At 40.7% G+C, this 12,754-nt stretch overlaps 1 protein-coding gene across 1 annotated transcript in view; it reads left to right on the top strand.

Moving 5' to 3' along the window:
• The window catches only part of MS4A14 (membrane spanning 4-domains A14), a 23,368-nt gene extending 10,668 nt beyond the window's left edge, over positions 1 to 12,700 (top strand). The window contains exons 4-6 of the mRNA XM_042783059.1: positions 670 to 819; positions 4,397 to 4,495; positions 10,244 to 12,700. Of these exons, the coding sequence (XP_042638993.1) occupies positions 670 to 819; positions 4,397 to 4,495; positions 10,244 to 12,700 (2,706 nt within the window). The remainder of the gene's footprint in view (positions 1 to 669; positions 820 to 4,396; positions 4,496 to 10,243) is intronic.
• The last annotated feature ends 54 nt before the right edge of the window (positions 12,701 to 12,754 follow it).

Genomic DNA, 12,754 nt, shown 5'->3' with positions numbered 1-12,754 from the left:
AATTTTGCCCAAATACCTATTTATAGTCTGAAAGCAAACCTTACCCTAAGGAATGCCCATTTCAGTTGCTTGCTTGATCATGTTCTGTTAGATTACATTGTGGAAGGTGATTACATTACATTGCCTTTGATTACATTATGGAGCATCAAGTAGTCTAGTGTTTGGCAAAACCATAGGAAGCCATAGCCTAGCTAAGCTGACACATAAAATTAACCATTATAGCTGGTGACTTTAGCTAACACAGTATTCCTGTGGAGCCTAAACAGAGCCATGAGAGAGCAAAGGACTGAGATCAAGACAGATGGCCCATATGTGTACCCCAAAATGCCTGTCTGCAGTAAGACTTAGACTAAGTTTTAGGTGGACTTCCAACACCTGCTACAATAAGCCTCCAGCTGCTCCTGGACAAGGCAGGCTGTGTAAATGCATCATTGCATTTCCCACGATAACAGACATTACACAGTCAATAAATGCACAATAAATATCCACTGAATTGACATGAGAGGTTTTCTTTTTTTTTTTCTTGGTTTGTCTTCTGACTTTGATGAATTACGACTTAACCTACCAAGCAATTCATCCCTGAGAGGCATCCGGAGCCATGAAGGCACTAGGACTTTCTTACATGATGTTTGGTATTTATTTGTTTGTTTATTTGTAACTATTTTCCAGAAACAAAGTGCCATGGCCATTAATGTTCTCAGTTCCTTTGTCGCAATAGCTGGGATTACTCTCACAGTTATCAGCTATAAAGACCGACACAAGTTCTGCCAGGTGCCTTCCCTTGAAGGAATATGTGTTATAGGGAGAACACTTTTGACGGTAAGTGGCCTTATTTTGTATGACGAAGCTGTATAATCTCATCTGCCTGTGTTCATGATGCAATGACTCCTAAATTTGGATTCAAACAGTTGAGGCTGTGTCAGGATTTGAATTGACATTTGAGAAGCACCTCATGAGATGATGACTAAGATGATTCTGGTGTCACAGTGTCTGGATTGGAATCTTGGTTCTGTTGCTTGTAAGCTTGTGATCTTGGGGGAATATTTTATCCTCTCTGAACCTCAGTTTTCCTCTTCTAGAAAATGGAGGTAATAATAATACCTACGTCACTGAGTTATCACGAAAATTAAATAAGAAAAGTATTGGCACAGTGTAAACAGCCAATAGGTTTTACCTATTATTATGATTGACATGGATTGGATTAAATATTTCCTTTTCAGCATTTATGAGGAGCAGAATGATCTAAAAAGTTTGCTCAATTAACATTGAAAAATAAAAATACAAATACAGTGTGAGGTGTTTAAGACACTTAATAAGGTAAAATGTTTTAATAATTTTAGGACATAAGTCATTTTATATAAATTTAGCAGTTTTATTCACTAAACCAGGTAAGATCTATTTACCAGGAAATATAATTAGGTATAACTTTAAGTACTGATCTAGTAAGTAATTACTTCCATTACCTTCAAGCATGTTAATGATTCCAGTAGTCCTTTTCTGGTAGTTCTCCATGCAAATCCTGGGGTTTTATTCCATTTCTATCAACAATATCTTGAAACCTTGAATGCTAGAATTTTAATGAAATTTGAGCCTGTTTAGATGGAAATGATATAGAATCTTGGGGAAATTGTCTTCCTCAATAAGAAGGAAAAGGCAAAGAGTTACCAGTTATTGAATACACAATCTTGTTTAATCCATGCAATCACTTATTGAAGTTGGCCTCAAGAGCCTCTGATGTGTTCTGAGATAAATTCCAGAATTGCAGACTTCTATGAAGAGTTACTAAGGAAAACTAAAAACCAGTATTAGGGACAAAATTCTGTCCTAATTAAACATGACCCAAGAGCATGATGGAGCATTATAATTTTTACTTAGGAAGAAACTGGTATACTGTAAAGGTTAAATCCCCAACATGTGAAACTCTACTTGTGTGCCTCATGCCATGAATGGATGTTGTAGGATTATTTACCTGCACATGGAATCTACTTCTAGACTTTGTAACTCCATGATTCTCTGCCATAACCTAAAAGTTAAAGATAAGATAATGAAGCCAGAAGAGTGGGCTTTAGCCATCTCTTAGACTAATCTTTGTCCCAAAGAGCCAATCCACTATCTATATGGCAGTCAGAGTACACTGCATTTAAAAATGCAAATATGAGCCCACTGCTCAATGGCTTCTACTAGACATAGACATGAGATTCAAGTCTTAAAAGGCTCATAAGACCCGTTAGCACCCATCTTTCCAGCATCATCCCAGGCCTTTATCTTTCTTACCCCTTACTCCAGCCACTACCCAGAATTCCTCAATGTGCCCCAGGATCTCAAAGCTAGCTTCTTCCTGCTTAGAATGCTTCCCAACCCAGTGTCCACCCTTTTCTACCTAATTAACTCTTCCTGATGCTTTAATCTCAGGTCAAACATCACTTCTTTAAGGCGTTGGAATCAACTTGATAGCAGTGGGTTTAGGTTTTTGTTTGTTTTGTTTCCTGACCACATCTCTCTCCTCCCCCAGGCAAACCTGGTCAGATTCCTGTTACAGTACCATTCCTAATACTTCTTGCTGCTGCTGCTGCCGTTGTTGTTGTTGTTGTTATTTTGCCGTTGAGTCGGACCCGACTCATCGTGACCCCATCCTTGCTTGGGTTTCCGAGGCAGTATCATTACGGAGGTATATTGCCCAACCTTCCTTCCAAGGAGTGGCTGGTGGGTTTGTACCACCAGCCTTCTGGTTAGCAGTCAAATGCCTTAGGCACTACACTACCAGAGCTCCTAAATACTTCTTAGGAGTATAGTACTTCTTCATAGTACCTTTCACAATTTAATTAAGTAAATAATTATCTGATTATTTGTTACTATTTGTCTCCCTTACTATAATGTAAGCTCCACAAAGACCAGGACCATCTCTGTCTTGTTCAGTGGTTGAAGTCAGCAAATTGCATAGAGTAGGCACTTCATACATTTCAGTTTAACCAACCAATGGGGGAATATCCATGTTTTTGGCTACGTTGCAGGGGCAAAGCCACCAGATAGCTAAAACCACATTAGCATCTATGAGGGAAGGGAAATTAGTGTCTATTCAATGACTCTTATGGCCAGACATAGTGCTGTGCTTTTAAAGACATGTAATCCACACAGTAAATCTATCGTTAGATAGTCTTTATTTTACAATTGGAGATACTGAGATTCGGAGGGGTCAATCCCTTAGCTCAGGTCACATTTGCCCAGGAAGCTGTCCCCTGTTCTTCCAGCCACGGTGTCTGAGCTTCTTGAATGCCCTGCTAGTACCACACTATTTCTCCACACAAACATCGCCTTAAAGTAGAGTGTGAAAAAACCACCATCTGTGTGTGGGCTCAGTCTAGTCTGCAGATACATTCTATTTGGCTCACAAACGGATAAATAATTGGAAGCTTCCACATTTAAAAAAAAAACCAAAAACCATACATCCTGCTTCCTTATGAAAGAAAAAGAAAAAAAAGACTAGTTTTCCTGTGGTCTGTGTCTCTACATGGCAGCAACTGACTGGAACTGAGTAATGGATGCCTCCTGTTGTTGTTGTGTGCCGTTGAGTGGGACCCAACTCATAGTGACCCCTCCTTGGGTTTCTAAGGTGGTATCACTACAGAAGTAGATTGCCCAACCTTCCTTCCGAGGAGTGGCTTGTGGGTTTGAACCGCTAGCCTTCTGGTTAGCAGTCAAGTGCCTTAGGGACTATACTACCAGAGCTCCTCATTGGCCATTGTTGTTGTTGTTGTTACTTGCCATCGAGTTGGACCTGACTCATAGCGACCCCTCCTTGGGTTTCCAAGGCATTATCACTACAGAAATAGATTGCCCAACCTTCCTTCTGAGGAGTGGCTGGTGGGTTGAACCGCCAGGCTTCTGGTTAGCAGTCAAGCACCTTAGGCACTAGGCTACCAGAGCTACTAGCAGTGCCTATATTCCTCCACCTCACACCCCCCAAAAAAACCTGTTTCACTCACTTAGAATGGCCTGGCCACTATCCATTGGAGTTTGTTATCCCTGCTTTATCATGAAGACCGAAGGTGAAAAATATGCAGTCTCCAACAGTTACAGAAGCATCTAAAGAAGGGGTCTCCCCATACTTCCACCCCATCGAGTTGATTCTGACTCACAGCGACCCCCATTGAGTTTGACCTGAGATTAAAGCATCTGTGAGTGTTCACGGAAGTAGATTGCCTTGTCCTTCTCCCATGGAGCAGCTGGCAGGTTTGAACTGCCAACCTTCTGGATAGTAGCCAAATGCCTTACCTACTGCACCACCTGAGCTCCTTTCCCATACTTAGTCATAGAGTAAAAGGGATTCTCAGCATATATCTCTAAACTGATATAACTTTCATGCCAAGTACCATTTCTTTCTCTTCATCATTTGCAGGGAATTTTGTCAGTCTTACTGATCGCCAGCATAGCGGAATTCAGCATCTCTGTGACCATTGCAACCTTTAGAAACACGTGTTGGACAAAGTCAAATGAGGTGCGTTCTGTGTTGATATGAAAGTGGGTTCTTATTGGAACCCTCCACGGTGACCTCTTGCCTATTAATGAGTAGGGTAGCGTGCATTTATACTGAACTGAAAGTTCTAAATTTAGGAGGTGGCATGGGCAAGATTAAGTCTAAAGGCTTATCTCAGTCTTGGAGACTATTATGCTTCCCTTTCTTGCTCTGTATGCTATTCATAGTCACCTCTGTTCAGACCTATCTCCTTATCTACAGGCCAAAATATGTATGGGAACTCAAGTTACTGTGACATGGGGAACTTTGATTTGGGTCATCAGAGCATGTGGGACAATTTTCTCACCAGAGAAAAAGAAGGAAGGGGAAATATTAACAGTGATACTACTATAATTTACAATGATGAATAGTGATAGTTAATATTTAATGGATACTTAGTATGTCAGTCATTGTTCTAACCACTTAGCATCAACTCAATCTTAGCAAAACTATTATAGCACCTTTATTCAACATATCATGGCATAAAGGCAAGAGAAGTTCAATAACACCTCTAAAAATTAACAGTACCAGTTCCAGACCCAGTTTCAGCCATTTCTTCTTCTTTTGTTAAATAGCAGTATAAATTTCTGTTGTTTTTGTTGTGTGTCATCCAGTCGGTTCTGATTCATAGCAACCGTATAGGACAGAGTAGAGCTGCCCCACAGAGTTTCCTAGGCTGTAATCTTTACACCAGGTCTTTTCTCCTGCAGAGCAGTTGGGGGGTTCTAACTGACAATATTTTGGCTACCAGCCAAGGGTTTAACCATTTCACCATCACAGCACCTTAGTTACAAGCAACTTTATAGAAGAATAACTTATAAGCACCAATTCCATGAGTATTAAATGAATACATTCTTTGCTAGCACCACAACTCAAAAGCATAAACCCTTTTTCAGTCTTCCTTATTTACAAATTGTCCAGTTTTCACAGGCATATGAGATGACTTAAAATACCATGGCTTGGGTTAGCACAATGAGTACTAAAATGCACCCATTCAATGAGTGTTGACTGTATATACCTGTTATGTTACACCACAACCAAGATACAGCACGTTCCTGTGATCTCAAAAAGTTCCCTTAAAGCCCCTTTCAGTCAATTCATCTGTCATCGTAGATTAATTTTGACTTTCCAAAATTTCATATATGTGGAATCTTAAGTCTTCTTCTGTGTCTGGCTTCTTTCACTCAGCAACATGTTTTTGAGATTCATCCAGGCTGATGAGCACATCAATAGTCCATTCCTTTTGTTGAATAGCAGGTTGGGCAATCCTACTTCCACAGTGATACTGCCTCGGAAACCCAAGGAGGGGTCGCTATGAGTCAGGGCTGACTCGATGGCACATAACAACAACAACAACAACAATTTGTTTACCCATTCACCTCTTAATTGGCATTTGGGGTATTTCCAGTTCTGACTATTATCAGTCAGCTGCTATGAAAATTTGAATACAAGTCTTTTTGTGGCTGTATGTTTTCATTTCTCTGGGAGTGTGGAACTTAAGATTCAATTGCAAGGTCATATGGTAACTGTACACCACTTGCCTGTCAGTTTGTTGTACTGTGGTGGCTTGCGTGTTGTGAGGCTGGAGGCTATGACACCAGTATTTCAAATACCAGCAGGATTGCCCATGGTGGACAGGTTTTAGTGGAGCTTCCAGACTTAAGAAAGACTTGGAAAAAGGAAGGGGCCATCCACTTCTCAAAGAATTGGCCAGTGAATACCTTATGCAACAGTATATTGACAGAGAACTTCCAGAAATGCAAGCTGGATTCAGATGGATCTTGGCTGAAAGCAAAGAATACTAGAAAGATGTTTATTCGTGTTTTATTGACTATGCAAAGGTATTTGGTTTTGTGGATCATAACAAATTATGGATAACATTGAAAAGAATGGGAATTCCAGAACACTTAATTGTGCTCATGAGGAACCTGTACATAGACCAGAAGGCTGTCATTCGAATGGAACAAGGGGATACTTCATGGTTTAAAATCAAGAAAGGAGTGTGTCAGGATTGTATCCTCTCACTATAGTTATTCAATCTATACTGAGCAAATAATCCAAGAAACTGGACTATATGAAGAAGAGAATGGAGGAAGGATTGGAGGAAGACTCATTAATAACCTGCAATATGCAGACAACACAACTTTGCTTGCTGAAAGTGAAGATGACTTGAAGCATTTATTGATGAAAATTAAAGACACCAGTCTGCAGTATGGGTTACATCTTAACATAAAGAAAACCAAGTCCTCACAACTGGACTGATAACCAGCAACATGATAAATGGAGAAAAGATTGAAGTTGTCAAAGATTTCATATTACTTGGTTCTACAATCAACACCAATGGAAGCAGCAGTCAAGAAATCACATGACGCATTGCACTGGGCAAATCTGCTGCAAAAGACCTCTTTAAAGCGCTGAAGAGCAAAGACGTCTCTTTGAAGACTAAGGTGTAACTAACCCATGCCATGGTGTTTCAGTCTCCTCATAGGCCTGTGAAAGCTGGACAATGGATAAGGAAGAATGAAGAAGAGTTGATGCTTTTGAGTTGTGGTGTTGGCAAAGAATACTGGAAGTACCATGGACTGCCAGAAGAACTAACAGATCCGTCCTGGAAGAAGTCCAGCTGGAATGCTCCTTAGAGGGGAGAATGGCCAGACTTTGTCTCACCTACTTTGGTCATGTTGTCAGAAGGGACCATTCCCTGGAGAAGGGTATCATGCTTGGTAAGGTGGTGGATCAGCAAAAAAGGGGAAGGCCCTCAATGAGATGGATTGACACAGTGACTGTAATGATAGGCTCAGATATAGCAAGGATTGTGAGGCTGGCACAGGACCAGGCAGTGTCTCGTTCTGTTGTGCATAGGGTTGCTATGAGTCGGAGCCAACTCGACAGCATCTCACAACAACAACAACATGGCAAGTGTATGTTTAACTTTGTAAGAAAATACCAAACAGTTATCCAAAGTGTTGTGCCATTTTGCATTCTCATCAGCAATATGTGAGAGTTGCAGTTGCTCCATATTGTCATCAGTATTTTGTTTTGTCATTGCATTAATAATTCAGTCATTCTAGTGAGCTGGTGAGTAGGTAGTAGTATCTCATTCTGTTTCACTTTGGATTTTCCTTATGACTAACAAAGATGAGAATATTTCTATGTATTTATTGCCCATATGTACATTTTTTTGTGAGATGTGTCCATTCAGATCTTTAGCCAATTTTCATTGGATTGTTTATCTTCTCATTACTGAATTGTGAGAGTCTAGTTGATTCTTAATATAAGCCCTTTTTCAGATCTAAGAATTGCTATTATTTTTCTGGTCTGTGGTGTGCCTTTTCATTTTCTTAATAATGTCTTTCAAAGAGCAGAGTTGTCCAATTTCGATGAAGTGCAATTTTGTATTCTAACAAAACTTTTTCTCTTCCAAGATCATAAAAATTTTCAGCTGTATGTTTTACTGGTAGCTTCTCATTCTTAGCTTTTATGTTTAGCCTACAATATATTTGGAGTTAATTTTTGTGTATAGTGTGAGAGAGAGTTAAAAGTTCTTACCACTCCCCATTAACATATCCAGTTGTTCCAGCACTATTTGTTGAAACTGCAATGCTTTCTCCCATTGCCATGGTACCGTGGTCCCTCCTGATGACAACAAGTCTCACCATCCTTGCTTCTAAGGGGCATGCTGGTTGTATTTCTTTTAAGACTGGTTTGTCCATTTTTCTGGCAGTCCATAGTACGTTTAATATTCTTCATCAACACCACAATCTAAATGCATTAATTATTCCATGTCTCTTTTTCATTGTCCAGCTTTTGCATATACATGAGGTGATAGGCTTGGGTCATGCACATTTTAGTCATCAAAATTATATCTTTGCTTTTTAACCCTTCATAAGCCTTTTGCAGCAATGCAATACATCATTGAAGTTGGCCTCAAGAGCTTCTGATGTGTTCTGAGATAAATTCCAGAATTGCAGACTTTTATGAAGAGTTACTAAGGAAAACTAGAAACCAGTATTAGGGACAAAATTCTATCCTAATTAAACATGACCCAGGAGCACAATGGAGCATTATAATTTTTACTCAGAAAGAAACTGGTGTACTGTAAGGGTTATATCCCCAACATATAAATCTCTACTTGTGTGCATTATGCCATGAATGGATGCTGTGGGATTATTTACTTCCATGGGCATTGATTGTTGATCCAAGAAGAAGGAAATCCTTGATAACTTCAATTTTTTCTGTTTACCTTGATGTTATTTATTGGTCCAGTTGTGAAGATATTCCAAGCAATTAAACTAAAAACTGAACCCCACTGCCATCAAGTCGATTCCAACTCACAGCAACCTTATAGGACAGAGTAGAACTACCCCATAAGATTTCGAAGGCTGTAAATCTTTATGGAAACAGACTGCCACATCTTTCTCTCATGGAGTGGCTGGTGTGTTCTAACTGTGGACCTTTTGGTTAGCAGTTGAATGCTTTAACCACTGCACCATCAGAACTCGTAGGTAATCATAATTAAGTCACTTAATCACTCAGACTCCTAATCAAATGGAGCAGGTAGTCTATTGTGATTCTATAAATGACCCCATCAATGCACAGGCTGAAAAAAAATTAGCAGGTTGGGCTATAAATAAGGAGAGGACAATTGGGGGCATCAACTAAAGGTAGTTCCTGATGCTGTCATTTAGCTGTTTAAAACACTCTTTTTCAGTAAGGGAAAGCCTGATTTTCCTAGCCTAGCAAACCATCTAACAATATTTACTTACCATTTGCCATCACATCCTGTTGTACCACAAACTTGCTTTTGCACTCACTGCTTCCGCTGGTTGCCCTGCCTGAATTTTGACTCCTATCTTACTTCATGTTACCCTTTCCTCCCTGAAGAACACCTAGTCATTCATCAAGACTTAGGTCAAATGTCACCATATCTGTGAAGTATTTCCTGGCTCTGAGAATTATGTCACCATCTATGTTCCCATAAAAGACTTAGTATCGATTACTAAAAAGCATTTGTTGTTGTCTATATGTTGGTCCACCCATAAATGTGAAGACTGTAACAGCAAGACATGCATCTAATTATCTTTGATACTCAGCTCCTAGCTTATCTGGTAGGTGACGAATAAATAATTATAGATTAACACTAAATGTATGAATTATTGAGTGGATACTTTAAAAAATGTCTTGTTGTTGTTATGTGCTGTCGAGTCAGACCCGACTCATAACAACCCCTCCTTGGGTTTCCAAGGCAGTACCACTACAGAAGTAGATTGTCCAACCTTCCTTCCGAGGAGTGGCTGGTGGGTTTGAACACCAGCCTTCTGGTTAGCAGCAAAATGCCTTAGGCACTATGCTACCAGAGCTCCCTTAAATTGTCTTAGAAGTTGTATAATATTAAGTGTGGAAGGAATATTTCAGATAATCATATTTAAATTCCTCTAAAGAATATTTCAGAGGATGAGTGGTTATAATTTTTCCAAAACAAAACCAATGTAAACCAATGAGTTGGTGGTAAGGGCAGAAGTGATATTTATTTTCTGTCTCTTAATCTAGATGTTATTTTTGGAAACCCAAGGAGGGGGTCTCTGAGTCGAATCGACTCGACAGCAGTGAGTTTGGGTTTTTTTTTTTTTGGTTGCCTTGAGGCAGGGATGAAAAATAATTTAGGAATACAAGAAGAAAAGATTATTTTGTCATATTAATATTTCCTCCCCCTCCTGCTCGGTTTTATAGATTGTGTTTTTCTTGCCTTCGGATGTTACTCCAAATAACGAACTGCCTGCTCCAGAACCAAATGCCCAATTTCAATTTGAGCTTCAAGAAGAATCTTCCAATGGTGATACAACAACAAACACACACACCTTTTTCTTCGGAGGCTATGCTTTCTTCAAATTAAGAGTCCAACCCAAGGCACAGCCAGAAAGGAAAGTTGACTATACACCTTCTGCACCTGTGCCAGATGAAGATACTGAGCTGAGACCTCTGCCTCCCATATTAGAGAAAAAGTCCTCAGGAAACATTACATGCATTCAACCAGGCCATACAGTTGAACATGTGGAATCTGAAGACCTACAACCCCCCAAAATGCAAATCCAATTGCTCCAGGCCCAAACTTTCCCACTCCAAGTTTTTTCATCCCATTCTGTAAAATCTGATTTCCACAAAACCCAAGACTTGCCATCTTATGCCCTGCCATGTCGATTCATAGAATCTCAAGCCCTGAAAATTAAAGGGCCTCTTGTCCCTACATCACAAGTTTTGTTTGTCCAAGATATACCATCCCAATCCCTATCCACTCGAGTCCAAGAATCCCAAGCCCAGGTAGTTGAGGCGCCCCTTGTCCCCACAATGCAAGTTTTGTTTTTCCAAGACTTGCCATCCTATGCCCTGCCATCTAGAATCCAAGAACCTCAAGCACTGGTGATTGAAGGGCCCCTTGTTCCCACAACCCAAGTTTTGCTTTTTCAAGATTCTGCAGCCTATGCTTTGCACTCTCGAGTCCCAGGATCTCAAATGCTAAAAATTCAAGGGCCCATTGCCTCTATGTCACAAGCTTTGTTTTTTCAAGACTTGCCACTCCATTCTCTGACAACTCGAGTCTATGAAGCCCAATCCCAAGTAACTGAAGGACCCCTTGTTCCCACATCACAAGTTTCATTTTTCCATGACACGCTGTCCCAAGCCCAGCTATATGAAGGCCCAACATCTCATGTCGTAGAGTCCCATGTCCTGGCATCTGAATACATGCCAGTCCAAGACATATCATCTGAAGATTTCCCATCCCAAGTCATACCACTCCAAACCACACCACCCAGAGACACGTCATCCCAAGATACACCATCCCAAGACACGCTATCCAAAGATACATCATCCCAAGATACACCATCCCAGGAGCTTTCAGAGCAAGTCCCAACATCCCATGCTGCACAGTCCCCAGATCAGCAATTTAAAGATTTATTATATCAAGATATTAGATCAGAAGTCTTGTTATTGACTCAAGAATGGAACTCTGAGAAGGAACTCCACGGCAAGAAGTCTTTAAAGCGACATTCCCTAGTAGAAAGAAGCAAAGGTTGGCAATCCCCAAAGAGGAGATCCCTAGACCAGCAAAGCCCACACCAGAAACCCCCAAAGCGTAAATCCCTAGATCAGGAAAGTCAAGGCCAGGAATCGCCAAGGCGAAAATCTGTAGACCAGCAAATAAGAGATTGGCTATTCCCAAAGAGGAGATCCCTAGATGAGCAAAGTAAAAGTTTGCAATCCCCAAGGAAACAATCCTCAAGTCGGCAAGTTGGCAATAAGCAGATGACAATGCAACAGCCTCCAGAGCAACAAGCTGAAGACCAACAGACCCTCGAGGAGCAATCCCCGAAGCAAGAGTTCCCAACTGGGCAAGGTGAAGATCAGCAGCCCCCAGAGCTTCCAGAGAAATGTCAGCAGGCTGATGAGCAACAGCCCCCAAAGGAAAAGCCTGAAGAGTCCCAAGCCAAAGGACAGAAAGCTCAAGAGAAGAAAGCTCCAAAAGATCTATGCAAAGACTGGAAATTACAAATCCCTGAATCTCAAGACAGGCAACACCCTGAAATGCAGTCTTCATACTGGAAAGCCCAAGGCTGGCAGTATATCTGGCAGCCACCCCAAGACTGGATGACTCAAAGTTGGAGAAACAAAGACTGGAAAGCCCAAGAATGGAGATTTGAGACGCAGAATTCCTTAAACTGGCAATCCCAAAATCTGCTAGAGAAAGAAGCCCTAAGGCAGAGAGCTTTATACCAAGAAGCCCAAACCCAGCACGCCATCGCCCGACATAACCTGGGTCAGCAATTACAAGAAGGTCCAACTCGAGACAGTCAGTGTCCAGACAAGCTCCAACAAGACCTTCAGTCCAGAGTGACACAAAAAGATCTGCAAGTAGACAGGACACAGATAAGAGACATCACACCAGGGTACACGAAATTTGGAGGCCAACCATCAAAGGACTTGCAATCAGAAAATATGAGGTCAAATTTTCCTCCGTCCTGTGGCCAACACTCAGAACAAGATCCATATTTCACTTACTTACCCAATTTAAGTTCAGAACAAAACGTGGAAATAAATGCTTCATTATGTTCAACTTCATACAAGGAAGATCTGGATTTAGCTACTACTTCATGTTACCTAAAAGATCAGCGATCAGAAGACTCTGACTAACATGCAGAATACACCCAAATACCACACTGGCCCCAGTAATGGAACCAATTAAGG

The sequence above is a fragment of the Orycteropus afer genome, unplaced genomic scaffold (assembly GCF_000298275.1).
Source record: "Orycteropus afer afer isolate SDZICR_OR568_19922 unplaced genomic scaffold, OryAfe1.0 scaffold00622, whole genome shotgun sequence".
Classification (NCBI taxonomy): domain Eukaryota; kingdom Metazoa; phylum Chordata; class Mammalia; order Tubulidentata; family Orycteropodidae; genus Orycteropus; species Orycteropus afer.
Note: the sequence above shows the minus strand (reverse complement) of the source record. Positions and strands in the feature narration are given on the sequence as shown.